The 25,512-nt window shown below is 44.6% G+C and overlaps 1 protein-coding gene across 2 annotated transcripts in view; it reads left to right on the forward strand.

The window, feature by feature from the left end:
* Positions 1–4,497: 4,497 nt before the first annotated feature.
* MLXIP (MLX interacting protein) overlaps positions 4,498–25,512 on the forward strand; it is a 48,666-nt gene continuing 27,651 nt past the window's right edge. Inside the window, exon 1 of one of the 2 annotated variants that reach the window (XM_067306848.1) lies at positions 4,498–4,874. In XM_067306848.1, the coding sequence (XP_067162949.1) occupies positions 4,498–4,874 (377 nt within the window). The remainder of the gene's footprint in view (positions 4,875–25,512) is intronic. The other variant, XR_010885882.1, reaches the window with a different exon arrangement.

Here is a 25,512-nt window from a genome sequence, read left to right on the forward strand (position 1 = left end):
CAGTACCTTGCTAATTTAAGGTGCTGGCTGTGGGCTTGGTACTCAGTTGATGTGTAATGGTAACTTGGGGGGTGGAGGGCAACATAGTGTGAAAATATGCTTCAGTTTCAAAAGATGCTCGAGTCAGATGCTAGCAAGGATAAAGCTCCTTCAGTGTTTTAGAATGATTCTTTATATTCAAGAAGCGTCCTGCTTATTTTCACTGTTGTCTGCTCTGTCCCAGAGTAGCCTGCAGAGTTTCGCAGACAACTGAACTGACCTACTTGTTCACCACTACCAGAATGGTGAGCCACAGCTGGTTGGTTTTGTTCCCTCCCTTGCATTTACTGCGGTGCTTGTGGGATCCTCTTGTGAACCCTTACAATTTGCTAGTCCAGGAGAAAACTACCCATTTTTACTTAGTATATGTATTTTTTCCCTCTGGATGGGTGAGTTAAATCTGCACACAGATATCAGCACAGCAGAGCTGTATAAGGAATAGAGTGGAACTGGAGAGATAATAGAAAGAAGAGAGCAGAGATACAAGCAAGGATGTAATTCAAGGCAGTTCCAGAAGAAAAGGCCTCTGAACAGGTAAGGCTTGGCCAGTCGGGTTACAGAGCGAGCCACAGCGTGGCTTAGAAGCGGGTATGGAGCTGGACGTTGGCCCTGTGGCTCCCCGGGAAGCCAAACAGGCAGAGGAGCCAGCGGAGGGCACCAGGACCACAGGCACCTGAGGCTGGGGGTAGGATTCCCTGCACTCATGCACCTCACCAAAGTGCTTATAGATTTAGGAGGATAATCTCTTAATGCAGTGTACTCCACAGTACTTAGTGGTATATATTTTAAAACCTTGAACCCGTTTTTCTCTCTTCCATGCCTATTACAATTGAATTCTAAGTCAGTAAACTTGCCTCCTGTGCTAAAAGCCTGCTCTGTTGAGGGAACATCAGCAGAACATGGTGGGCTACAGAGTTTCACTTTGCACTGCAGAAACATTAAGAAAAGCATACCCAAAAGATGCTATACTGATATGTCTGGCTGCTCTTGCCCCTTAGAGTTTCCCTGTGCCTCCTGGAATTCCCTGCTATGGGAAGGAAAGGACAACTGGGAGCCTTGACTTGCTGGTGGGCACCAGTCACCTAAATACTGAACTTAAAAAGGCAAGGCAAGAGGTCTGTCCCTAAAATAAATGGATTTATTGTAAGGACTGCTTCTTTCCTTGCATCTGTAATATTTGCACTGAGGCTGATTAGAGGAGAAAATTAGAGGAGAAAACCCTTAATCTACCCTTAAAACCCTAAACTGCATCAAATGTTTCTCATAGCTTAATATTGCTAGCCCTGTTTTAAATGTTTTGCAATACTACTAAATTGTCTTAGAAGATTACATTGCTGTCTAGCTGCTTTATTTTAATGTTATCCCTCTTCGCAAACAGGAAGAGGCAAGTGTAACAGCAACTGTGGCTTCCAAATAAGTTAATAAGGTAAATGTATAGGTTATTGTCATGAAAGTACTGTACACAGCACAGTTATTGATCTGTAGCTGTGATTTTTTTGAGTTCAAGTGCTCTTAGAGCAAACTACATGTCAAACTTAAGATAGACACTGTAAAACTATGAATGTTGCCTTGAATTGTTTTCAATTTTTGCTCTCAGTACTCCCAATGAGAATGCTGTGTAGAGAGATAGCACTTTTCTTTTTATCGACATTAACATAAGCTAGCAACAATTGACTTCTTTGAAACTAAATTATGACTGTGGCCTGTTCTCAAAAGTTTTAGTCAAGTGTGATGTTGATTAAGAACTGAATGTTAGTCTTCATTTTAAAGATTAATAACAGCCTTCACATGATGTGACAGTGCTTTACCGCTCCTTTAATGTGCGGGGAGGTATTTGGCTTGCCGTTCCTCTCCTAAACAGTGATCTGTCTTGATTTCACACTCTCTAGTGGAAAATATTAGATCATTGCAAGGACATAATTGTGATATTGGAATGAAGGATTCTTACGTGCCCAAGACTTGCAATCTCTATTCCTTGGTCCTATTTCTGATTTTACAAAGAAGTTCCACATGGTGACTTAGTCTTCTTCAGGGGAGGAAAAAAATTAGGTAGAATAGCTTGTTTTTTAACTACAAGGTCCTAGAGCTGAGAGAATATAAGCAATTTAATGTAAATGCCTTGGAGTATGCTACCTAGAATACAATTACTCTCCTGGTGATGGAGGTTAGCTACGTGGAGCGAACCAGAAGTATGTTCTTCCTGACTTTGTGTGTGCATGTGTATATTTATGGGGTTTTGTGTGGTGAACTTTTTCTCTCCGCAGACTGATATATCCATTGGCCTTATTAATGTGCTTTGATCTTGATCTATAGGATCCACTGCTTCCCTTATGCTTTTGAGAAGGATGAAATTCAATCTTCACATCTACTGAAGCCATTGTGCTTATTTTACACACACCACCAAGCAGGTATGTGGGTTATGCTTGAACTACCAGGCTAGAAGAAAGAGCTTTATGTCCCAAGCTTTTCTATATGATTCTAAACTAATCCCTTCAGCCATCTCTGTAACCTGTGTCCTGCAGATCTCCAGCTACTTCGATAGGTATCCGGGCTTCTTGCAGGTTGTTTCTGGAAAATAATAAGCAATTTACTGTATTAAAGATGGTTAGAAATCTATGAAATACTTCTAGTGTTTCATGTGTGTAATTGCATATTTAGTGAGGAGAGAAAACTCACCATGGAAAAGTAGTTCATGCCAAAAAAAAAAAGCGCACCTTGGGTCTAGTGCCTTCCTCCTTGGCTTTACTGCCTTTTTGGTTTTAATTCAGGCTGAATTAAAACAGGACAGATGGTCTGGTAGCAGAGTCCTAAAAACATATTAAGTTGCATCTTATTGATTTTTCTCTAGGCAGTTCTGGGCTGTTCTCTTTTCTTCTTATATTCATGATTCCCGTAAACTAAGGGACACTTCCCAGAGAAAGTGTATTAGCAAAGGTGTGTTATTGTTAATTCCTGGTGACGGTTCTGTCCTTAACGACTAGAGCATCCCTAGCTGTCTTTAGCCTTAAGGTCAGAGGTGGTTATGCATTTTTGGTGCATTTGGTGCTTTCTGTGCCCCATCTCAGCCCCCGTGGCCCTGTCCCACTTAGTGGAAGTGCCCACTGGGTTGTTTCGTGGCAGCTAGCAGGAACGGGGACAGTTTGGGGGATTTGGGGGCAGTGGGGACAGGAGGAAAGTGGTGGCGTGCGATGGGGCCCTGCAGCAGTGGCGCCTTCCCGTTCTCTGCGACTCCGGCAAGGCTGCAGGCAGCCCTGGAGGGACATTTCATCACTGACAGCGGTACAAGGGGAAGCTCAAAACCCAGTGGGTGTTAATTATGGCTAAGAAACTGGTACAAGGGGAAGCTCAAAACCCGGTGGGTGTTAATTATGGCTAAGAAACTTCTGGGTTCTCGGTGTGGGGCGGGAAGGATGATCCTGCGCTCTCCGCTGAGCTGGGCTCTCGCTTTGCAACGAAACTGCTGCTGTCCACATTCGGTGTACAGGTGTGCAGAGCCGCTACCGCAGCATCGGCCCGTGCAGCCCCGCTGCGTTACTGCAGCGGCTGCTGGGCCTCCCTTTGCTCTCGCAAATAGAAACAGCCCCCAAAAGCATGCTTTCCTACGATGCACTGGCAGCTCTGTGTCTTCGCTGCTGCCAGAAGGGCCAGACCCCGCACGGTGCCTCCTTCAGCGCAGGCAGGGAAAGAGTCCAGCTCGGAAACTCATTTCAATGTCACCGTTAGCTGGGAAGGAAGAAAAAAAAAACGCTGTCTTTCTGTGTGTCCGCGGCGCGACACAGGAAGCGGATGGCTGCAGAAGAGCCAAGGAGGGGGCACTGGGGCAGCCGGGGCAGCGTGGGAGGCGGCTGGGGCTGTGCTGGGGCGCCGGGGGGCGGGAGGGGGCGAGGCAAGGCCCGGCGCTGCCCTAATCGAGCCCCCAGACACGAGGGGCCGCACGGGGCCTTCCCCAGGGCGGGAGGGGGGTCTGCTGCGCCCCAGCAGGGGCAAGAAGCGGGTTGGGGGCCCTGGTGGCAGGGCAGGGACCCGCAAAGGCAGGCAGCGGCCGGGGGAGGGGGGGGAAGTGGCCTCGGGGGTGGGCGAGGGCGGCCCTGGCTGAGAGGAGGCGGCGGCGCGCGGCCCTGACTGAGGGGAGGCGGCGGCCGGGGTCGGCCCTGGCTGAGGGGAGGCGGCGGCCGGGGGCGGCCCTGGCTGAGGGGAGGCGGCGGCCGGGGTCTCCGGCTGAGGGGAGGCGGCGGCCGGGGGCGGCCCTGGCTGAGGGGAGGCGGCGGCGGGCCGGGGGCTGCGGCCGAGGGAAGGCGCGAGCGCGGCCGCGGGGCGGCGGAGGAGGGCGGTGCCGGCGGCCGCGCCGCCCCGGCGGGGGCGCTCGGGCTGCTCGGGGCGGGGCGGGGCGGTGGCGGCGCAGAGCGGAGCAGAGCGGAGCGGGCGGCGGGCTCGGCCGGGGCTGGCGGCAGCGGGGCCATGGCCGCCGACGTGTTCATGCGGCCGGCGCGGCTGCTTGGCGCGGCGGGGCCGCTGCCGCCGCCGCGCACGGAGCCCGACGAGGACTCGTCGGACACGGACGACGGCGGCGCCTCGCCGGGCGGCGGGCGGCGGTGCGGGCCGCGGCGGGGGGGGCAGCCGCCGGGCCCCCAGATCATCCACTCGGGCCACTTCATGGTGTCGTCGCCTCACAGCGAGCACCCGCCCAAGAAGGGCTACGACTTCGACACGGTCAACGAGCAGACCTGCCAGACCTACCAGTTCGGGGCGGCCCGCGGCGGCGGCGGCGCCGGCGGCCGCCTCAGCATCGACGCCTCCCTCACGAAGCTCTTCGAGTGCATGTCGCTGGCCTACAGGTACCGGCCCGGCGCGCCGGGGCCCAACGCCGCCGTCTGTGCCGCTTTTGTTTTAAACACACCCGGGTGTGTGTGTGTGTGTGTGTGTGTGTGTGCGGGGGGGGGGGGGGGCTCCCGTAGGCCGGAGCCCTCGCTGCGGGCGGTGCGGGGCTGAACGGAGAGGGGGGGTCGTTGCGTTTCGGCAGCGTGAGCAGAGAAGGTCAGTGTGGGTTTTTTCCCCCCCCCCACCCCCCACGCACCCCCCAGTTCCAGGTTTTTACCCGTTTCGCCGCCGGCGTGGGAGTGCTGGCCGTCCCCGCCGGCTCGGCGTGGCGCTGGAAACCGCTCAGCATCCACGAGCGGGCTTGAAGTTTGCGGAAACATTCAGGGCTGCAGCGGCTCGGGAGGGATCTGGAAAGGGCCGAGTAAATACTAGTGTCCTTGCCTATCTGCAAGCTAGCCAACTGATCTTTTTTTTAATAATAATAATAATAAAAAAATAATAATAATAGCCAACTCAAGAAACTAGGATCTATCATTGTTTCCTTTGTTCCGGTGCCTGGCGTTGGTTAGCAGCACTTCCTGGGTTTATCTGCGCCTTTTGCTCAGGCTCCAGTTTTGCTTTTCGTCCATCTAATAAGGTGTTACGTTCCCATTTGCTCCCTTTGTCTGCCTTCCAAAATGGAGGCAGAGCTATGGGGTAGCAGGGTTTGGGAAGGATGGATGTCTGCTCCAACCTTTTGTTCCATGTGATGTAGCAGGAATTGGATCCAATCTGATGTTCCCTCTTAAGCATGTTTGAGAACTTGATTAAAAGGGATGACGGAAAACTCTTCTGAGCATTTCCTTGGAAATGTGTCTCCTCATGTGTAGGAACCATGTTAGCTTGATAAAGGAAAATGAACTTTGCCCACCCCAAGTTCCTTCTTGGTTTTACAGATGCTATTTCTGTTTTTAGGACGTTTTTTTTTTTTCCAAGTACTGTTGAATGAAGGAGAAACAGCAGAACTGTCTCTTCTGTATGTTTAGCAAGAAAATCTAACGTAAGCAGCCTTCTAATTTTGATTATTTTTGCCCTGCAAGTTATTAGTTACTGTCAAGACAGGGAATCTTATGTAGGTGCATACTGAGGTGGACATAAAATCTTTGTGTTTACAAATGAAAATAAGAGTGTAAAACTTGACTAAAAATTAACCAGTCTGCCTTTACATATCCCGCTCAGCTTGTACAGTAAAGTAACCAAAAGTATGAAGAGTGACAGAACTTGACTTTTCATGTCTTATCTTCTTATCAGCTGCTGTTAGCCTTTTTTATTTTTCTTTATGTTATGTTTCCACTAGTGTACCCTTGGGATTTTGAAACCGAGGATCACATTTAATGTGAAGGAATAATTCTGTGATATAAATTTGATAATATTTGAAATCTGATATACATGCATAAATTGAGCACTGAATCCATTTTAGCAGAAATGATTTTGCTGGTGGTGGCGGTAGTATGAGGCGAGGTGCAGAAGATACCTTCTTAGATGACAAAAGCATATCCTTAATATGTCTGTACTTGGCTACCTTAAGATTTGCTTGCTTCCATCCCATGAAATGCCCTGCCCAGGTTCAGTTTGCTTACTTGGTGTCTTTGTGATAGTTTTTATCAGTCTAACAAACTGATTGCAAAATTCTGTCTGAAAAACAGGATTAAAATCATTTTGGAAAGTCTCATTTTGGGTGATGAATCTAGGTATAAAATGAGGAGTTATCACCATTTAAAGAATGATAGATTAAGCATGTAGACAGAGCCACTCCACCTTCGAAGTGGTCTCTGCCTATATCCTCCATGGGGAACGTATGATATTCACCTAAACACCAGCTGGCTTTTGTGCTGCACTTGCAAGTCTGGTCTGAGGAGCATTGGTTGGCTTATGGGGGATGTTTTTGTTGCCTCTGCTGCGTCTTTCTGTTATCGTTTATCTGATTTAGCACTGACAAAGCATGTAGACACCATGTTTACATTTTTCCTACCACCTTCACTGGATAGAAATTAATTCTTGAAAATAATTAAATTAAAAAAAAAAAAAAGCCCCAAACTACAAAACAAAAAGGTGAAGAAATGTGGTTTTTGCTCCGTGGGTGTTGCAGAATCAGCAGCATGGGGCACGAGCTAACTAACGAGTAGGGGTGATGTGGCTGGGTTAAATACAAAAACAAGGAAGTTGCTGTAACAGAACTCTGTGTGTGTGTAATATTATTTACACTTGACACCTATTGCTAGTAGCTAAATGTTTAAAGTCTTAAAAAGAAGCACCAAATTATGTGTTATCTATTAGCTTTACCGATGAGCTAGAAAACCAAGTTTTTGTAGATTGCCTAGAGATCCAGCTCAGGATGGTTTCTGTTTGGCAGTGACCAAACTTATGCTGAATCACATTTGGTTTGGGATGCACAGCAGAGCCTGGGCTTTTTCAATTTTGTCCTCAACTTCAATTGTTTTTTTTTAAATACGGTTTTGTGGTGTTAAACAACTGTCACACTTTTCAGGATAAAAAACCTGTTTCTGAACAAGAGGGAAGTGATTCCTTCTCGCTTTTGAGTAGTACAGGCTAACCTGAATTTAATCTTCATACGTATTTCAGTCACGTATACGACTGCAGAGGTAGAAAAATCTAATTTCAGATGATCCACTTCGCAGGGAAAATATGACCACAGCATGCTTCACTGTACGGTTGGGAGATTAAAACAAGCTTCTAAATCAATAAGTTACTTATAAACAACAGAGTATACAACAGGTGTCACGTGGCCGGTACTGCGCGCTTTATCTAAATGTCACCAGTTACTTTTATGAGATTGATTGTGGGAACCACACCACACTGCTGAAGGTAAAAGAACCTTGGATTTTTTTCTTCTAGCTCTTCCCTCTCAGCCCCTTAAAACAATATGACCGTGCAGCTCTTGTAGGTAACGTAAGTAGCTATAATTGACCTATGGCAGGTAGGCCACTTTAAAAAGCAACAACGTTTTTAAAATGTGCTTTCCAAAACGAAAACGAGCTTTGACACTGTTCATTCTCATGTTCATGAGAAACTGTGCCAACAGTTATGTGGTCCATAATGCTTATCAAGCAGAATTAAGCCAAGTGATATGTAATCCTGATATTTAATTTAGTAAAGCCCTTTAATAACTTTAAAATTATCCAGATAATTCCATTACCCAAAAATAACTCTCCAGAACTGAACTATATTCTGACATGTTCTGACCATAGCATACCATAATGAATGATTTTTTTTTTTTTTCCTCAGATTGGGTCAGAAGAATTTCTGCTCTTCATTTTGTTGGGCTCTTGATTTCAGTGGAGGAATAATTTTCAGCTCCCTGCAGAATCCAGGCCAAAGGCTTATGTGAAGTAAAAAAAATTGTGATTTGAGAAAGGACACTGTAAGCATTTTATTGCCCTAATAAACTGGTATATGGGGATGTTAGAATTCCCTGTGGAAAGCCTTGCTTTCCACAATGGCACATAGCCTGTTTAAGGTCTGAAACCTGAGATATATGCACGTAGAAATGCAGATTTTCACATTCCAAACACTGAGAACCCCAAAGCGCCTGTGGTGGGAATCGGTGGCATCGTCTCAAGCTGCAGATTCTTCACAGTGTCCGCGTCTTTCCAGTAGCAATGGTTTGAGGCACTGGTAGTTGCTGGTCATTGAGGAAGGGAAATCATGCTGTTTTTTTCCCCCCCCAGGTTTTTGATGCTGAAGTGGTAGATTTTTGGAGTGGTGAATCCTGCTGGAATGACTTAATGTAAGCTTTGCGGGAGATAATATAGCACTCTTGGAAAAAATGGTCTTAAATTCATGCTTTAGTTATTTTCTTTAGGTGTAAAATGGGTAAAAGACAGCGCAGACTTCAGCTAGTGCTCACCCGGTGTGTCTTGTCTATGCCCTTTAAGGAAATGAGGGGTTGATGAGTGTCAGGGACCATTTCTTCATTTCTTTAGGAAGGCTCCTCTCTTTTGCAGTGCTCGGCAGAAAATCCATGCAGTTGAGAGAATGGGATTGCCAGTTGAGCATGGAGTGTGGTCAGGTACATAGTGTAAACAAAGCACAAGCTTTATTTTAGGAATTAATGAGTGTGAGTAGTATCTTTAATGTGTGTGGTTTTCTTTTTAAACTTTTGTTGCATGTAATTATGCCAGTTGATGTCCATCTTATTCAGTGGTAGAATATGAAAGGGTAAATGAAGATGACTTTGTGGGCTCATTTGTTAGTAAGCAGCCTCAGAGTTCTCTCTCCTTCTAAAAAGAGCTTAAGGAGCATGCCAGGCGTTGTATTTTAGGTAAGTGTTAACATTGGCATTAGATACTTGTCTAAAACCTGCTGGATCCTGCTCGTTAAAATTGCACAGAGCAGGAGAATGGGGCTACCTTGTGAAACGCTTGCCAGCTTGTTTCTAGATCTCATCTCTCTTCAGCAATATGACGCCTCCACTTTATGTAGATGTAAGCCAAAAGCATCCCTTCATCGGTTGGTTGATATTAGGGGTCAGCTTGTTTCCAAAGCATCTTTGCCACATATTTCTCTTAGAGCAGCAAGTATTTCGGAAACTTCTTAGCTTTGGTGGTAGCAGGTTTGAGATGACAAGCTTTCAGAATTTAATTATATTTTATAAGCTGCTCGTAAAAACTACTCTGATGAATACACCAATGTTCATCCCATGAATTAAGCCTAATTTGAACAGAGCTGCTGTGTATACGAGTAGTCATAGTTAAGTGTAATTTCAAAGCAAGAATGGTTTATTCAGAGTGCAGTATGAATCAGGACATAGTTACTGAGCTTATTATCTTGCTTGTGTCAAATGCTTGACATAGTCACAAGCTGTTAAGCTCTATTTAAGATGGACTGGTAAGTTCCACCTTGGCAACTTGAACATCAGAAAGGTTTGCAGAAAGGTTGCTGAACAGTTCTTGTTTTGAAGGTAATTTGTTTTGCCACAGCAAATACTTAATAATGGTAGTGTGAAAAGGCCTCAGTTGAAAGTAGGGTCTTGATGTCTTCAGTGCTACACATGGCATATAGGAATAAATGACATAATTTTGTAGATAGAGAATTAGATGTAGGGACAAACCTTTTTGAGTTCTTCTCCTGGTTATTTCCGTGGCTCTGCAGGTCACAAGCTTTTAGTGGTTTCTGTGGACAGGGCTGTGCGGGCTGTTCCTACACGCTGTGTGGTACATAGTAAGCACACTTTTCATGAGAACCATGTTGTTGATGCTATCTTTTGATTTACTGTTTAGTCTACATGTTTTGTTGTAGTTCCTTTGTCCTGTGTTTTCACACAGTAAACAGATTTTATTTTCTGGCTTAAATACAACTTGGATTTCATAATCATAATCTTTGATGGTTTGCTGAAATAGGGAAGAGGGAGCTAGTTTGTTCCCAGGTTGCCAAGTCGCAGTAACTCATGCAAGGTCTGATACAAGCTTGGTTGATAGGTGAGATTTGGAATTACTTTTAGTGAACATGTCATATAGCGTGATTATGAAGTGATGTGCTTTGAATTAAATAAAGGTTGGTGGCAACCAAAATTAACACTTTGATTGCCAGTTCTCTCCTCCTCACCAGTTTTCATTTCTTTCCTCAGAGTAGCAAGAGGAATTAAAGCCAAGAAACCCAGAGTTCAAGACTTACATTTACTCATGTTTTTCCACATGCTCCTTTAATAGGTCACTGAATCACTCTTGTTTTGTTATTCTCCCATGTGGAAAAAAAATATTCCACTTGTTTGGAAGGCAGAGTTGATACACAGTCATTTCAGCATCTGCTTATCTGTCTGTGTATCCTTAAGCTATGATTAGCCTTAATCAAACAAAGGGGGTGTCTGGTGGTATAACAAGCTGGAAAGTGGTGGGGAGGAATGGTGGGAGTTTTGTAACTATGTTGAGCTGGGGCTAGGCATTTCTGAGATGTCAGAGAGACTCACTGGCGTTTTAAATTTGCACAGAATTTGAAAGGCTTGATGTAGAGGGAACTCCGTAAGTTGTTTTGTGTAAGTGGAATTTTTTTCCCTGGTGACGGTACTCAGAAATCTGTTGCAAAGAAAGAAGATTGAGAGAGCGAGGAGTGAGGCCCAAACCTCACTGAAAGTTGGAGTAAGGTTAAGAAGATCTTTGAGGGACGTGTTGAAGGAACTGGAAGAGCCAAGAGCATTCATAAAGCTGCACAGTGGAGTGGACGGAGCTGGTAGAGGAGCTGGTTGGTAGAGCTGGAAACAAGATCAAAAGAAATGAAAGGCACTGTGAAATTCAAGTCAAACCAATGACCTTTTAGCTGGTTGGGAGAATTTGAGCCTGGGTTACAAACTTGCTGAGTACATGCTGGTGAGGAAATGTGTGGCAGTGGGGTTGACTGGAGTGGCAGCAAGGAAGGGGAAATTACTGAGGGTGATAGAGACTCTGTGAAGAGGAAAAGAGATTGGAGCTGTAAGTAGACAAGAACTGATGGGAAGGAGGTGGGTGACTGGAATAAGGATGAGATGGGGAGAAGAGAGGATGTGGCTGTAGTGTGGTTCAGGACAGGAAAAATAGGTGTGGAAGGTGCGATGGCCTGGAAAATAAGGGTAGGTGATTGAAGATGTGTCTGGAGTCCGAGAAGTCCTGGGTTTCTTCCCCATAATTTGGTCTGTGACAGGAGAGCTTGATAGGAGGCGCTTTGTAAAAGAGTGCCTGATAAAGGGAGTGAGGGAGCTGGATGGGCCAAGTCATGGAAGCCCTGGATGATCCTGCAGGAAAATGGTGGCAGCAGAGCTGGGATTCCTGGCTTGGTGTTGCTCTTCTAGTGCTGCCTTGCTTCCTTCTGCTGGTAGAAAAAAGCTTTGTGTAAATAAATAAAAATCCAAATCGGTTTAAAAACTTGGACCAGTTTAGATTTAATGTATTTCATTTGTAATAAACAGACTTTAGACTATATGCTTGTTATTTCCTTTCCTTTGTATGCAGAAATTAATTGCATTTACAGTTTTTATTAGCTGTCCTATAGTATTTTAACATCATTGGCGCAAGCAGTCTCTTTAAAGACAAAACTTCTAAGCTATTGCTGAGGAAAAAGACAAGCTTTCTAAACTCTTTGATGGCTATTGAAATATTTTACAGCTTTTATTCTTTTTTTACTTTCATACTGGGAAGGAAACCTTTAAAATGTCTATAAAACAATTACAGAGATAATTAGGAAAAGTACTTGTTTCAGTTGTCTCCAAAGAAAATAGAGTTGGTTCTTTGTGTTCCAGACAGCGGTGGAAAAATCTAAATCTGATTGTTTTTAGTGCAGGCTAAATTTACAGTATTGCCACTGTTTCTGAAGCAGGAAGGCTTGGAAAACATGGTTAAGAAAAAGTAGGTTTTCCAGAAATCACGTCTAGTAGTTTTACTACTAGAATAGAGATTCTGAACGTGGTTTTTAAAAAATAATTCCTTTTTTTTTTCCCTCTTTGCTCAAATGGGAGTTTGGAGGTCATCTTTGACTTATTTTGAATGTGGTTAAAACTCGTTCTCTTGATGGTATTCATAATATGATTAATGGAGACGTTTCATTGTAAGTAAAAGCAGTAATCAGCATTGGAAATATTCTAGTATGCGTTTGCCATGGCTTATTTACTTTGTGGCACAAGCACAAGGCTTTTGGATAGCCCTTTGTTTCTAGCTTGTTATCTGAATGATCTTAGATAAATCAGTTAACCACTTTATGCATCGCTCTCCCCCTTTTAAAAATGACCAAAACAGTCTCAGCACTGCAGAGACCCAGATGCATGCACCAATCATTTTAAAAGGGAGAAAGACAGGCATAAAGTTCAGAAGTTAACTAATATAGGAGCCTAAAAGGAAGGTGTATAACAGATGGCACTTCAGTTGCAAACCTAAATGATAATAGAAAAAAAGAAGACAAGTGGAAAATTTAGAAGGGGAAGAGGAAGAAGACCTGCAACTTACTGACACTGCTGTTAGAAAAGCCACTGGCCATTGTAACTGATGAGAAACCCTACAGATGCAAACTAAGGGATAATAAAACCAACTGGTCTTTGAAGGATGATCATGGTACTTCTGGAAGGCCCTGTTCTGCTGACTGCCTTCGGCGCTCGCTGGACTGTCTGTGAAAAGGAGCTGCCCCCTGTGGAAACAGGTAGTTCTGAACCTGAGAAGAAGCATCATTCTCCCCGCAAAAAGGGATTGCGAAGGAAGCTCAAGTAGCCAGAGCATCAGCTCTGCATTTTCCAGCCTGCTGATGGTGGGGCCTCCTGGAGAACAGGAGCTGTATATTCACAGAGGAGTTTGGGTTTTCCTGCTGTGGACTGCTGTTTTCTTGGGCTTGGAAGCCTAAATGGCTTGAACCTCCTTGAGCTGCCAGACAGTCGTCATGTGTCAAAGAGAAATCTCTTAAAAAGGTGAACCTGCTGCTCCAGTTTGCAGAAGGACACTACGTGTCAGGGAACCTGTTTTACTCTGCAGGAACGAGTGATGGGGGCCCCTTGTCTGCTCTCCTCCCTTTGCTCCGTGTGCTGCAGTCGCTGGACTGGATCTCACTGTGCTGAAAGCGCTGCTGGTTTGAGCAGATGGTTTGCGTACCCAGACTCCTCTGGGGACAGTGTTTATCTTACTGCCATTCTCATCTATGTGATGATCTTTTATCAGTCTCCTGCAGGCTTAATGCCTCTGGGGAATGTTAAGGGAGAGTCTGGATGAAGCCTTGTGCATTTGGTTGCCGTAGGCATGGTTGGCTGCAGGGCGATCACCATTCCCTTGCTGTCAAGTAGGTTTCAGTTTGTGCTTTAAGATGCTTATAGTCAGGGTGCTCTTTAAGAGCAGGCTCAGCCTCAGACACACTTGCCTTTTTGAAACACCATTATTTTTAAAGTCGGGCAGTCTAGCTGTATCATCATGTGCGTGATAGAAAATGGGACTGGAAAAGACCTTAGGAAGCCAGCTAGCCTCACGGCACAGTGAGCTAATTCCCTTGCGCAGTTATCCTGACAGATAACGTGAGAGAAAAGTTGGCTAAGACCTTCCTGTCTCTCCACCCTTTAAAGGCGGAATGGCACAAACTGCTGTGGTTCCCAAGCCCCTGTCCATGGCCACCTGGAAGGCACGTTTAACCTACAAAGCCCAGGGTGGTGCCAGTGGCCCTAGTAGCTGCTCCCTCTCCTCTGAGACTGTAACTCCAAAGGTGACAGGCCACGGGACCGTCCTTCAGGCCACCACCTGGATTACTGTATAGCAGGGTTCTAGTGAAAGAATCTGATTTTCTTTAATTAGGGATATGTAAGTGTGTTTAGGCCAGACCACGGCTGACCTACAGATCACCCCTCTTGGCATGATGCATTTTGCAGCATAGCATAATGTTTTTAGAAAGAGAGTTCAATTCTTTAAATAGCTAAGTGTGCGGCTTAATGAATTGAACACTTTTTGAAAAAAAGTGCAGAAAGATTTTAATGGCTTGTTACGGTTCAGTCAGACGGCTTTTTGATCCTTGGGTCTATGTTCATAGCCCAACGTTATCTACAATAGTAATGCACAGTTAGAGGCTTTCTCATCTCTCTACTCCTAGTTCAGCTGATGTTGTAGTGCAAGGAAACATTAACAGTGGTTGCGGTCTTTTTTGCTGTATTTACTGTTTTTCTTATGGGAAATTTTTCTTATGGGAATGTTTTGTTTTGTATGGAGAGTTTGTTTGTTTGTTTGTTTAATATAATGGGAGATTTGTGGATTGCCAGAACTATCTTTAATGTTCATTTATACCACACCAGAGCCAGCAAAGGATACCTTTACAGTTAAAGCACATGTGCATGCTTCTCTCTCTAATAACAGATAAACCATAGTTCCCTATGCATTCCCCCAGTAATTTGGGAGATGAAAGACAAAATTTTGGGGAGACGGTTCAGAGCAGCACTGGAAGAGCTGAGGCTCCTTCAGCAGAAGAAGCAAAAGAACAAAGCTTGAGATGCCTACCTGCTTCCCTCCAAAAGCAACTGTCCTTGTCCAAGTATAGGGCTCTGATGCTTGTTACAGCTTTGTTTCTGCCTGGGCATGGAAACACTTCTTCCATCTCGTTTGGGAGATGACAGAGTAGTCATGCTTTTGCTGCTGTTCAGTGGGATCTGCTTGTACTAGGACTAGCTTGTGAATAAGGACAAGAATTGTAGAGCTGAGCCTTAGGGGTGACTGAGGGGGTAAAGAGCAGGAAGATCCAGCTAGCCTTGCTCTTGTGTAAGAGCTTCGCCCTTCTTGAGAAATAAGATTGCCATTATTTAGTTTGGGAAGTGAAACAGCAGCTGCATTGTTTATACTTGGGTTTTGCAGATCCGGGGGGAAGGTGACAACTTGCAAGTTGTGTCTCTGATCAGTCTGTGTGGTGTTTGCGTGGTCTTCTGCGCTGCTTGCTTCCTACGCTGTATCTGCACTGGCATTTTCGTAATAGAGTCCTGCTTATGCAGACTCTTTGGGGTAACCACACTGAGCGCTTGGGTGAACACTAGAGCTTTACTGCCATTAGAGTAATTGTGGTAAATACAGTAGCTTGGTCCTGGGGCTATGTTGTGCTGGGCTGTGTGCAAGAGGCATTCAAGACCGTTCTTTTGTTCTGAAGAGTTTTTCTTGTATCTTCTACCACTGCTTAGAATAGCTCCTCAGGAACATACATAAACAGTCTGAGCTCTTGTCTTCTCACTGATCCTTCCAACACTTAAGCCAGTTGTTCCTCATATATCAGCAGGGGATTTTTAGCAATATCTCTGAGTAACGAGATCCAAGCAAACCCTGCACAGGCATGAAGGACGCTTTTGCTGCTGGGATCTCCCAAGATCATTGTTTTCAGAACGCTCTAGCATGGGATGTTTACTCGAAATCCGGGCCTCTGTTTCCCTCTGCCACTTTGTTTACTCTCCCTTCCCTCAAGGTCTCATAGTAACGGGTGCTCTGCTGTGGCAGTTCAAGGATATGTCTCCTGAAGCGACCTTGGCCAGCATAGCTTTGAGACCTCTAGCGGGGATGCAGCGATTGCAGTGACTTTTCTGTCCAAGAGTCACGCCACTTTCCCAAGCTACGTGAGCTAGCTGTCCAAAGCACTGTTCTTGTCTGCATCGCCGTGTCTGTGCCAGGGGCTTTGTCACCTTGGTTGAATTATTACCCAGCCAAATTCTAATGTAGAACATGGGTCAGACTCAGAAAATAAAACCAGGAATGATGATGCAGAACCCAGGCCTCTGCGATGGTATTTCTGCGTCTTTGGAGCAGCTGGAATGAAGTAACACTGGAGTTTCACAATAGATCTAAAAATAACGTAGGCCCACTGCATTTAATTACTGTCTAGCAAGAGTACATTCTTGTGAATATGCATATGAGCTGTCACAGGCTATTCAGCTAAACTTGCTCTTGCTGCATCTTGCATCCAGATTTTAGGCTGCGGGTAAACATACTCACTGTTTATCTTCGCTGTTGACTCCATTCCCAAAGGGGCAGGGACCAAATGGAGCATGAATTGTGGAGGAGCTTCTCAGTTCCTTGTGATTCTTCTTTGAAGTCTATTGCTGCTCTTCGTTATCTCCTTATTATGCAGACATTTGCTTTCAGTGCTGTGGTATGGCACTTGATGCAGCCTGTGTTAGTTAGTGAAAACTATTACTTTGTAGTGTATCAGAGACAGAAATGATTGACAAGGTAAAAAAGGAAAGGCATGCAAATAAAAAAAAGTAAAAAAGGAAATACCTGGGCTCTGGGCTTGGCAGCTGCTAGAGAAGTGCCAAACAGGAAGAGGCCGGGGGAAGGTCCTGTTGCATTTCTGATATGCCGATCAATGGCTATGGACATTATCTGCTGTCACATTTCCCAGAATGAAGAATGATACAACGTGTTATTTTGTAGGATAGTTGGTCTCTGCTCATTTTGATGAATTTCTGGATGTTTGCATAGAAGCTGTAGCCGGGTGAACAAGCTTATCCATGGCAAGTCAAGCTCTGCTAATGCTCCTGGCAGTGGGAACTGTCTGCATCCAGAGGACTTGCCACAGTTGAGTGAGGGGCAACACAACAAAGACAGGTTTTACTAAGCTGCACTGTGGATTTGGGAATGGGCTCTGCAATTTGCTTGTCTGTTAGCAGCACATAAAGATCTGGATGTTACATATCTTTTTTTCTCATGTTAGCTCATTCTGTACAGTGTCCAAGGAAGGTATAAATGTTTCCCTGTGTGTGTTCAAACTCCTGTGTATTAATGTCTGCATAGATAATTCAGCCTAGTCCAGCTTTTTGTTTGCTTGGTAAATACCTGTCCGTGGCAGGGAGGAGGGTGAGAGAACTTGAATAGAAAACATGGTGGAGTCATGCCAGATGTGGAAGAGCATGAAACAGTGGAAGGCAATGATCTACCTGCTTTTGCTCCTTTATAATACAGCCTTTAAGAAAGAAAATTGGGAGGGAGGGTTGTAGTGTGGCGAGCAGGGTAGTGACCTAGCAACACACACAGAAGTGCCCTCTTCTGGGGTTGAGGATATGGAATTTTCAGAAAGGAAGGGCTAAATCAAGCACTGGCAAGAATTTGAATATTATTGTGAAATACTTAGGTCTGCTGCAAAGCCAGAGAAGTTCTGTGCATGTTGTCATCTTATTTCAAATGTACCTAGTGTTGAGATAAGAGAAATAACTTGATCAAAGATACAGATATCCTTAAGGAGGAAACTGAACTTATTTCAGATCCTTAGCAGCCATGTTTGACACCTAAAACCTATTGAAAATGCAAAGCAGAGCTTGTGAAATAACTGAGATTCTGAAATGATCTATCCAAAAGCTGGGACATTTGAATTGTTGCAGCATTCACTGTAGTGGCTGTTCTCTATTAAGAATGTCATTATCCTTCCCTTTTCAAAGCAAAGACCTGACAAATCAATACACATACTCATCTCACCAAAGCGTGGAAAAAATGGGGTCTCTAAACAAGTCAGGAGAAATAATGTAGTTCCTCTGGTACACTTGTAGGGGGTGAGCAGGTTAATATCATTTCCCTTTACAAAAGGTTGACGTCCTCGTGATCATGCATCGAGTCGAGTATGCAGAATACTCAGTTAACCTGCTCTCGGGCCAGGAAAACTCGCAAGCCAGGACTGGAGCCGGATTAAGCTCTGGCTGGGTGACCCAGCTGGTAATTCTTAGAACCAGGTTTTGCTTTGGTTCAGTCTAGGGCTGCCTGAGATACGCAGAGCCAGTGAGGACGCAGTAGTACAGGTAAGGTTTTGCAGCGTCTGCGAGTTCCCTTGGCTGGAAGTAGCTGGAGGAGGGGAGCGTGCTGGGGATCCGGAGGGAGTATCATATGCATATGCTTGTCATGTTTTCATCCTTCCCCAAGCATCTGCTTGTGGCCACTGCTGGAGACAGAGGACTGGGAAATTTTGGACCTTGGGCCCAGCCTGTATGGATGTTCTTAGAGCTCTTGTGCTGAAGCAGGCTAGGTCTGGTGCCAGATACTAAAGTGAGCTGGACACAGCTTTAGTATTAGCTGTAAAAAAAATCCCGGCAGCATTTTCACTGTCTGCTAACCTTTTATCTTCATAAAGGAGTTGCCTTTTGACTCATAAAAATTACAGCTTTAGAGTGTTCTCATTTTATAGCTGCTCTTTGGTACTGAAACGTGTGTTCTCTTCGGAGCAGTGCAAGACGGTGTGTGTCAGTGGCTTTTGGGTTCTGGAGAGCTGCAGATAAGTTTAACTTATGTTGCTGTGCGGCTTCTTTCTGTGATATCAACCTCGTTCTGAGCTGCTGCCTTCCCTAACTGGGCGCCTGAAGGTACAGGATATCCCACTGTATTGTGAAAGCAGAGAGCCAATATGTTTGTAACTTTAATGTGCCTGTGCTCTGAGTCATTGCTTATATGCAGGAGGGATAGTCTGTAATCAAACTGCATGGGAACACGAGGCATTCGTATGGTTTGGTCTGTCTCTCTGGCTGTGTGAAATAGTTAACCCTTCCCGTATCGTGTGATTAGATTTCACTCACTTACTGCATCAAACCAGCATATGTTATAGAAAAGCACAATTCCACTTACAGACTCTCTAAGTAGATGCACAGAAATCTGAAATAAAAGTCAAGCCATTACTGCTTCTAATAAAGTTTGGGTCTGTGAGGGCTCTGTTTAGGAGCCCAGTATGCCTTCCATCTGTTCTCAGTATCCAGTCAGACAAGCAGAGTACTCAAATCTCCAGTAAAAATCTTAGCAGCGCTTAAGGAGCCTAAAATTTTTATTAGCAGTTTCTGTTAGCACATTAGTAGGCTTGGGATCTGACCTCTGCTTGCGGTGATTATAGGCTGCATGGGTGTAGCAAGCTTTTTAAAATGGGGAGACGGATCCTGGGGAGTTTAGAGAGATTTCTTCCATCTATAGCAATAAACATGTAACAAGTGTTACTTACCTTTCTTTTGAGCACTCTAAGGGACTCTGCGGAGTCAGACTGGGGCTGGTTTATTATTATTTTTGCAGATGGGACAAACATGGTTCAAAGAAGAGGCTTGCATTAGGCCCACTCAGTGAGATTTTTTTTCTTGTGGTAAGATTCAGGAAGGTGCTGACACTGTAATTTGTTTTAGTCAGGAAGCCACCACTTGCTCTGGGATGTGTACCATCTAGGTCCATTTGAAAACGTGCTCTTGGTGAGGAGAGGGGATCCATCGGTCTAACCGTACCTTAGAACCAGTGGAGGGGTGAATGGTGTGAGACAATTTCTGAAGCTGTTTTGCAGGTAGATAGTTGGATGTGATAGTCACTGTGAGCAAACGAATTACTTTATAAGGTGTTATTGCAATATCAAAGGTAAACCAAGGTCTTTCTCTGACATTTGCCCCATATAGTGTGATTAAATATTGCTTCATAAAGTTAATTGCTGTGAAGGGTTCTTAAGCCCTATGCCGTGGTGAGCACTGAAGGGCAGTACATCAGCTGATCCATCTGGCCCAAGGACGATTGTGGCTGCTGACGCTTGACAACTTCAGTTCTATATCATGCCATGACTTCCAGGCCAGCTAGGTGCCCACAGGCATTGGAAAGGCTGCTCGGCTATAGTTTGGAGATACAGGCAATAAAGAGAAGCTTTAAATTGCCTCTTTTTTTAACTTCCTGCTTCTGAGTAGTTATCTTTACATAACCGATTTGCTTGGGTTAGGAAATTCTGACAGAGTTTCATAGTGATGGAAAAAGGATTGCCAGTGCAGGCTTGTTACTTGTCTAAATCAAGTAAGTAGGAAGCCAGGGTCTGTGACTTGCAGGCTTTAATCTGACTGCAAGGTGTTGGAGCCATCGGTGTCTCAAAGCTGCAACTCATGTTGGAGTTTGTCTGTCAGTGGGGGATTTGTTAGTGATTTTTTTTTTTTTTAATCCATGTATAAATTTGACCACAGATACAGGGCTTTTCATCATGGAGAAATCTGAAGGGCTTTATAAACTCTGTGTATGTTAGACATGGATGGTCCCTTATGAAAGGTTTCCTGGGGTCCTCAGCGATCCTGCTGACCAGAGGTGAATCTTGGGATAACGTAGCCTTGTGCAGAAACACTGATGGTCTGTCAGACATGGTTAGTGTTTGCACGCATTGACTTTATTATTGGCTTTTTGTCCATGGCATGCTTTTCTCTGCCAAAGTATATAATATACTTGGGAAGAGTTTCTATTCTTGCATTTTCTCTTTTCTCACGCTTGCAAAAGTTTGAAAACATAACTGTATCGTAGTTACCATGACCTGCGTATTCAGCCTAATAGCTGACTGTTACTTCATCAGTTCTAGCCTCTGGAGACAGGGACAGCGTTTAAACTTCAGTGCTCCTGAGCTTGCCTTTCTGCATCTCCCTAAAGTGGAAATTAAAGATGGTGCAGCATTTTGATTTTAATCTTCAGAGCCTATGATCCTAGTACTCCAGCCTCTCAGTTCTCCTTTCGCTTAGCGCAGTGAATGTGCACTGAGCATCTGGAAAACTGGCTTCTCAGCCTTCCAGACTCAGCAGTTTCTCGCTGAACAGATTACGGTCACTTTTGACAGGCTTTGACAGTCTGTTTCCTGCTTGTGTAACAAAATTATACTGATGTTTTTTGTCTTTTTATGCTTGTGTGCTGTGTTTAGTTATTATCAGAAGTTTAAAATCTTTAAACACTATCATTGTAAAGTAACAAATTCTACTTTTCAGTATGACTGGCGTCACTTTTCTGAGGACAGGGCTGCCGCAGGCTGATCTGCTCCCACTCCACGTGTGGGAACCAGGAATCCCCCTTGGCCTGTCCAGTCCCAAACTGTCAGCACACGTGCCACGTGGGACAAGTGTGGTGAGGATTTCAGTGTCATGAGCATTAGTATGCTTCTCCGCCGTGTCCCAATTAATTCAATGAAGGGTCACTTACACAGCCTTTCAGAGACTGATGCAGACAATTTTCCACAGCTCCTGTATGAGCTGGTGACCCAGAGGTGAAAGTCTGTTTTCCGCTACTCGTTATCTGAACATTCAGCCTTCCTAGGAAGCTGCGGGCTTTGCTGGGGGGACCTTGGGGGATGTCACTGCTGTGCTTTGAGATGTGGCTGCCCCTGTAGCAGGAAGAGGAGAAACTGCCGATTTCACAGCTCTCTGTACTGGTTGCCTCTAAGAGGAGGGCTGGTTTTGGTGAAGGCATTGGAAAAGCATTTGTTTGCATTTAGATCCAACAGTGCTCTAATTAGAGCTTCCCTCTGAGATGTACGTGGCCTTGGAGAGGGGCTCTTTTTTCTTCTCCTTTTGTCTCACTCCAGTCTTTTTTATGTTAACTCTGGAAAGGATTTTCTCCCTAGATTATCTTTCTATGGGATTTTTTTTTTTTTTTTTTGATCTTTCAGTAGCCTTAGTAGTAACATAACTGTGCCTTTATTCTACTGGTATTTTTTGTGCAGTTTCTGCTTTAGCTTTTATGTAAACTCTCAAAAATCTGTACATTCTGTTGAAGTCTCGAGTCTTTAATGACTGAATTTGGTAATAAGTCTGGAGTTTTTCATGCTGCAGGGAGTGGGTTGCAGACAGATGGTATGAAAGCTTTGTTCCAGAAGGCAAGAGGTGGGGAGCGTCTCTGCTCTTTTTAAAACGCTTAAGTCACTTTCAGAATAAGATCCCTGAAGTCTTACAGTGTATTTATAGGCTTGCAATGTTGTGCGGAGAATGTTACATTATCCTCTGTCACAGAAGGGCTGGTTTCAGGTTTCTCCGCCTGTTGAGCGCGGTAAACAGCTCTCAGTTCCTGTTGGTCTGTGCGCTGTACTGATCTGCCCTGCTGATTATGGTTTGTTTGGGTTTCTCAAGAGCGCTGCGCGGGAAAAGTCTCTGAACCACAATTTAGGTGCTTAAAACCCAGTCCCAGGTTATCACATATTGATAAATTTATTAATCTAGGCTAATGCCTTAATGTGCAAAGTGATCCTGATGCATTCATGGCTCTGTACAAGAGGGTGCTTGGTGGCAGCTGTCCTTTGAAATGGAAGGAAGGAGCGCTGGACAGCAGCAATCAGTTCCTGATTGTCTGTATCTGAAAACAGCTCTTTGTGATGTATATTCTGATCCTGAGGAGTCCGAGCGAAAGCCGGTGACAAAAATCAAGTTTTAGGAAGAAGCGGAAAATTTCGAAAGACCATGAAAATAGCGAGCAGGATCACTTCCTTTATGCTGAAGCTGTTCTGAAAATGAAACTTTTCATCATGCATGATGGGATGCAGAACACGCTTCGAAGACAACGGAAAGCAAAGTTTACTATCTAACATGAATTGCTTTGCTGATATGTTTACCAAGGCAACAAGATGGTCATCATCATAACACTTGATACGAGTAGGAAAACTGTTCCTGTAAAGGAACTGTAAGAAAAGATCACAGTAGAACTAATTGTAATATTCTTACTACGCCAGCGACAACATTGTTAGATATACAAATGCTTCCTTTGCTTCACTAAGATCTTTTAAATCTTACTTGAGTAGCAGGGAGGTGAGAGATGAAGAGAAGGAAGTGACAGAGAGGAGAAGAAAGGGTGCTCCAAGTACAGTGGCTGTTTTCTAAAAGGGAGGCGTGCATGAGAGATGGAGATGAAAATAAAGCTATTGGTGAAGATGATGCAGCAAAGAAAATCTGGTACTCACCACACCCATCACTGCTGCTGATCACAGTATAGTAGTGGTGACCCATAGCATGTTACAAAGTCACGCGGGATGCTAAAGCTGATTTGTCTTTTGCTCCTTTCATACAAAGCATAGAGAATATGTTCTCTACGTTGGAAATTCTCAGGCCTGTTGTGTTAAAATGGTTTTGACTTTTATGTGAATGATGCTGGATACTCATTTTCTGGTCATTCTGGTCCAGGACACGACGCTGCCTGAGCTAGACTAACCCTTGTGTGCAGTCCCAGCGCCGGAGAGAAAGGGAGCTGGAGAGGGGGCTGCATTTGAGCTTTGTGTCTCGAGTAAATTGACTTCAGCTGCTTGGCCTGCAGCTTGCAGGCTGAGAACAGCTGTCTGGCATTCTGGGAGCTGGTTTCGTACATACTGCTTTAAATACAGAGATAACAGGCTCTTTTTGTTACAAGGGTGAGTTATTTAAAACATGAGGCATTAAGCTACGCCACAGAAAACATTAAAAGGAATTGACTTTCCACCCTCTTACCCAGTAATTATTATAGGCAACACTGGTAACACCTCCTGTTCTTAAGTTACCCACAAATTCCTACTGTGTAACTGTACTTTTGTTTGTTTAACTGCTTGATCTGAAATTTCATGTGTCTGAGCCTATGTTTTTTGGATGAAAACTTGGTCAGAGCGGTTCAGTTTGTTCCAGTCATAAAGCTGAGGCAAATGTGTTTCCCATACTAAAAAAAGAAAGAAAGAAATTCCAGTGATTTTTCAAAAGTCACATTACCCTGAGGTTTGGAACAGGGCCTTGATATTTGGAGAGCGGTGGCCCATGTGCCAGTGGAGTGCCCTGTCCTGTGAAGCTGTTTTTAAACTTGGTCAGGTTATAATTTTCCGAGAAGCTGGAAGTAGCGGCTAGTTGAAGCAGGACTGCAGAGCTGGTCGGGGTGTCAACTGGAGTTCAGCACGGGGTGGCGAGAGATCAGGAAAGGGAACTGGAGGATGCAGATTTGCAGGCAAACACAGGCATGTAGTCTCATGTTGGCCAGATCTGAGAAGTGGATAATGAAATATTAATAGGTCTATGCCTCAGTTTCCCATCTGCAAAATGAGGGTGGAAGCATTGTAGAAAAGCCCAAGAGGAATTTGTTAATCCTAAATAATAATCTATAAATCGAGCTATGAGTACTGAGCAGTAAACAGCATGAGGGGCCAGCAAGGAGAGTGCTGAACATTTCAAGATGTGCTGGGTACCATCTCCCTGTGCACTGAGGCTTAGGATGTGGCAGAACTTGTGTGTGATCCTGTCATCAAAGCTTTTCACCATGAGAATGTGCAGAGAAACCTGCAGTATAAAATCAGATGCTTCCTACCTTTTTCAGTGTTTGTATGTGCTACTACACTGTTCCTTTTATGTAGGATTTAATGCCAATTCAGTATTAAAAATGCATTAGCGTTCAGTTCCAGTTGGGATTTGGATTCCACTGTATAAAGTAGGAGTTAAATATATACAGTGTAGGAGAGCTAGGGAAGGTGTGAACTGAAGTATGCAAGTCTAACCCCTGCTGAAACCTACCTGCGTTCTTCTCCTTGGTAGCATTTCCTGCTTACGTTATTTTTAGAAATTTGAATAACCATAGTTAAATTGTTGGGTGTGCGGGCGCAGGGTCATTCCCAGCACGTGGGCTGTGGTGTGGGTACGATCAGCTGCGCTCTCCCTCGCCGGCTCAGTTCGGTTAGATGAAACAACGGTGCTTCCCCCCATCTCAAAGCGTTTTGCAAGTTCTGTGTGTCAGCGACTGATCTCTTTTCATGAGGGTATCCGATAGCTCTTTAAAGAAAGTCTTGATACTTAGCAGTTAAAAAGTATATGACATTTTAGAAGTTAAAGTTTATAAAGTATGTGACTCTTTTGCAGATGGGGAAACTTGTGTACAGCAAGGAGAGAGGAGAGGTCTTGCCCAGGAGTTAGCAGCGAGGGATGGTGACAGGGAGGCCTGTTCTCATCGTCCTGACGAAACGTTAGGAGTGACAATCCTTGCGAATTGGAGTGACAATCCCTGCGAAGCCTCTTCAGCTTTCTTGCTGTTTTAGTTTTGTGGTAAAGTGAGTCAATATTGGACAAATGTCTGAAAAGCAGGAATGTTTTTAGAAATATCCCTTGATTTCAGACTGGAAAAGAGAAACTCAGAATATTCTGAGTCTTTAAACAGACGCTGGTTGAAGGACGCTGTAGCCTCCGAGTCTCCTTGATGTTTATACTGCTCTTTATTTTCCCCTTCATTCCATGCTGTTTCAGTGCTCTTTTCACCCTTTCATAACTCGCCTGAAACCTGCTTCTCTCCTGAGCATTTCTCCGATGGTCCTTCCCAGCTGTCTCCCAGCATTGCTCTTTGTGCATCAGCTATTGCCTGTGTTATGTTTGGCTAAATCTACAGTTTAAAACTTCTTCCAGCAAAGGCATCTTGCTTGTTCAGCAGGAAGTTTATAGTGCGTTCGTTGGGGCAGGAATGTTTGGTTTTG

This window comes from Apteryx mantelli, chromosome 17 (genome assembly GCF_036417845.1).
Source record: "Apteryx mantelli isolate bAptMan1 chromosome 17, bAptMan1.hap1, whole genome shotgun sequence".
Taxonomy (NCBI): domain Eukaryota; kingdom Metazoa; phylum Chordata; class Aves; order Apterygiformes; family Apterygidae; genus Apteryx; species Apteryx mantelli.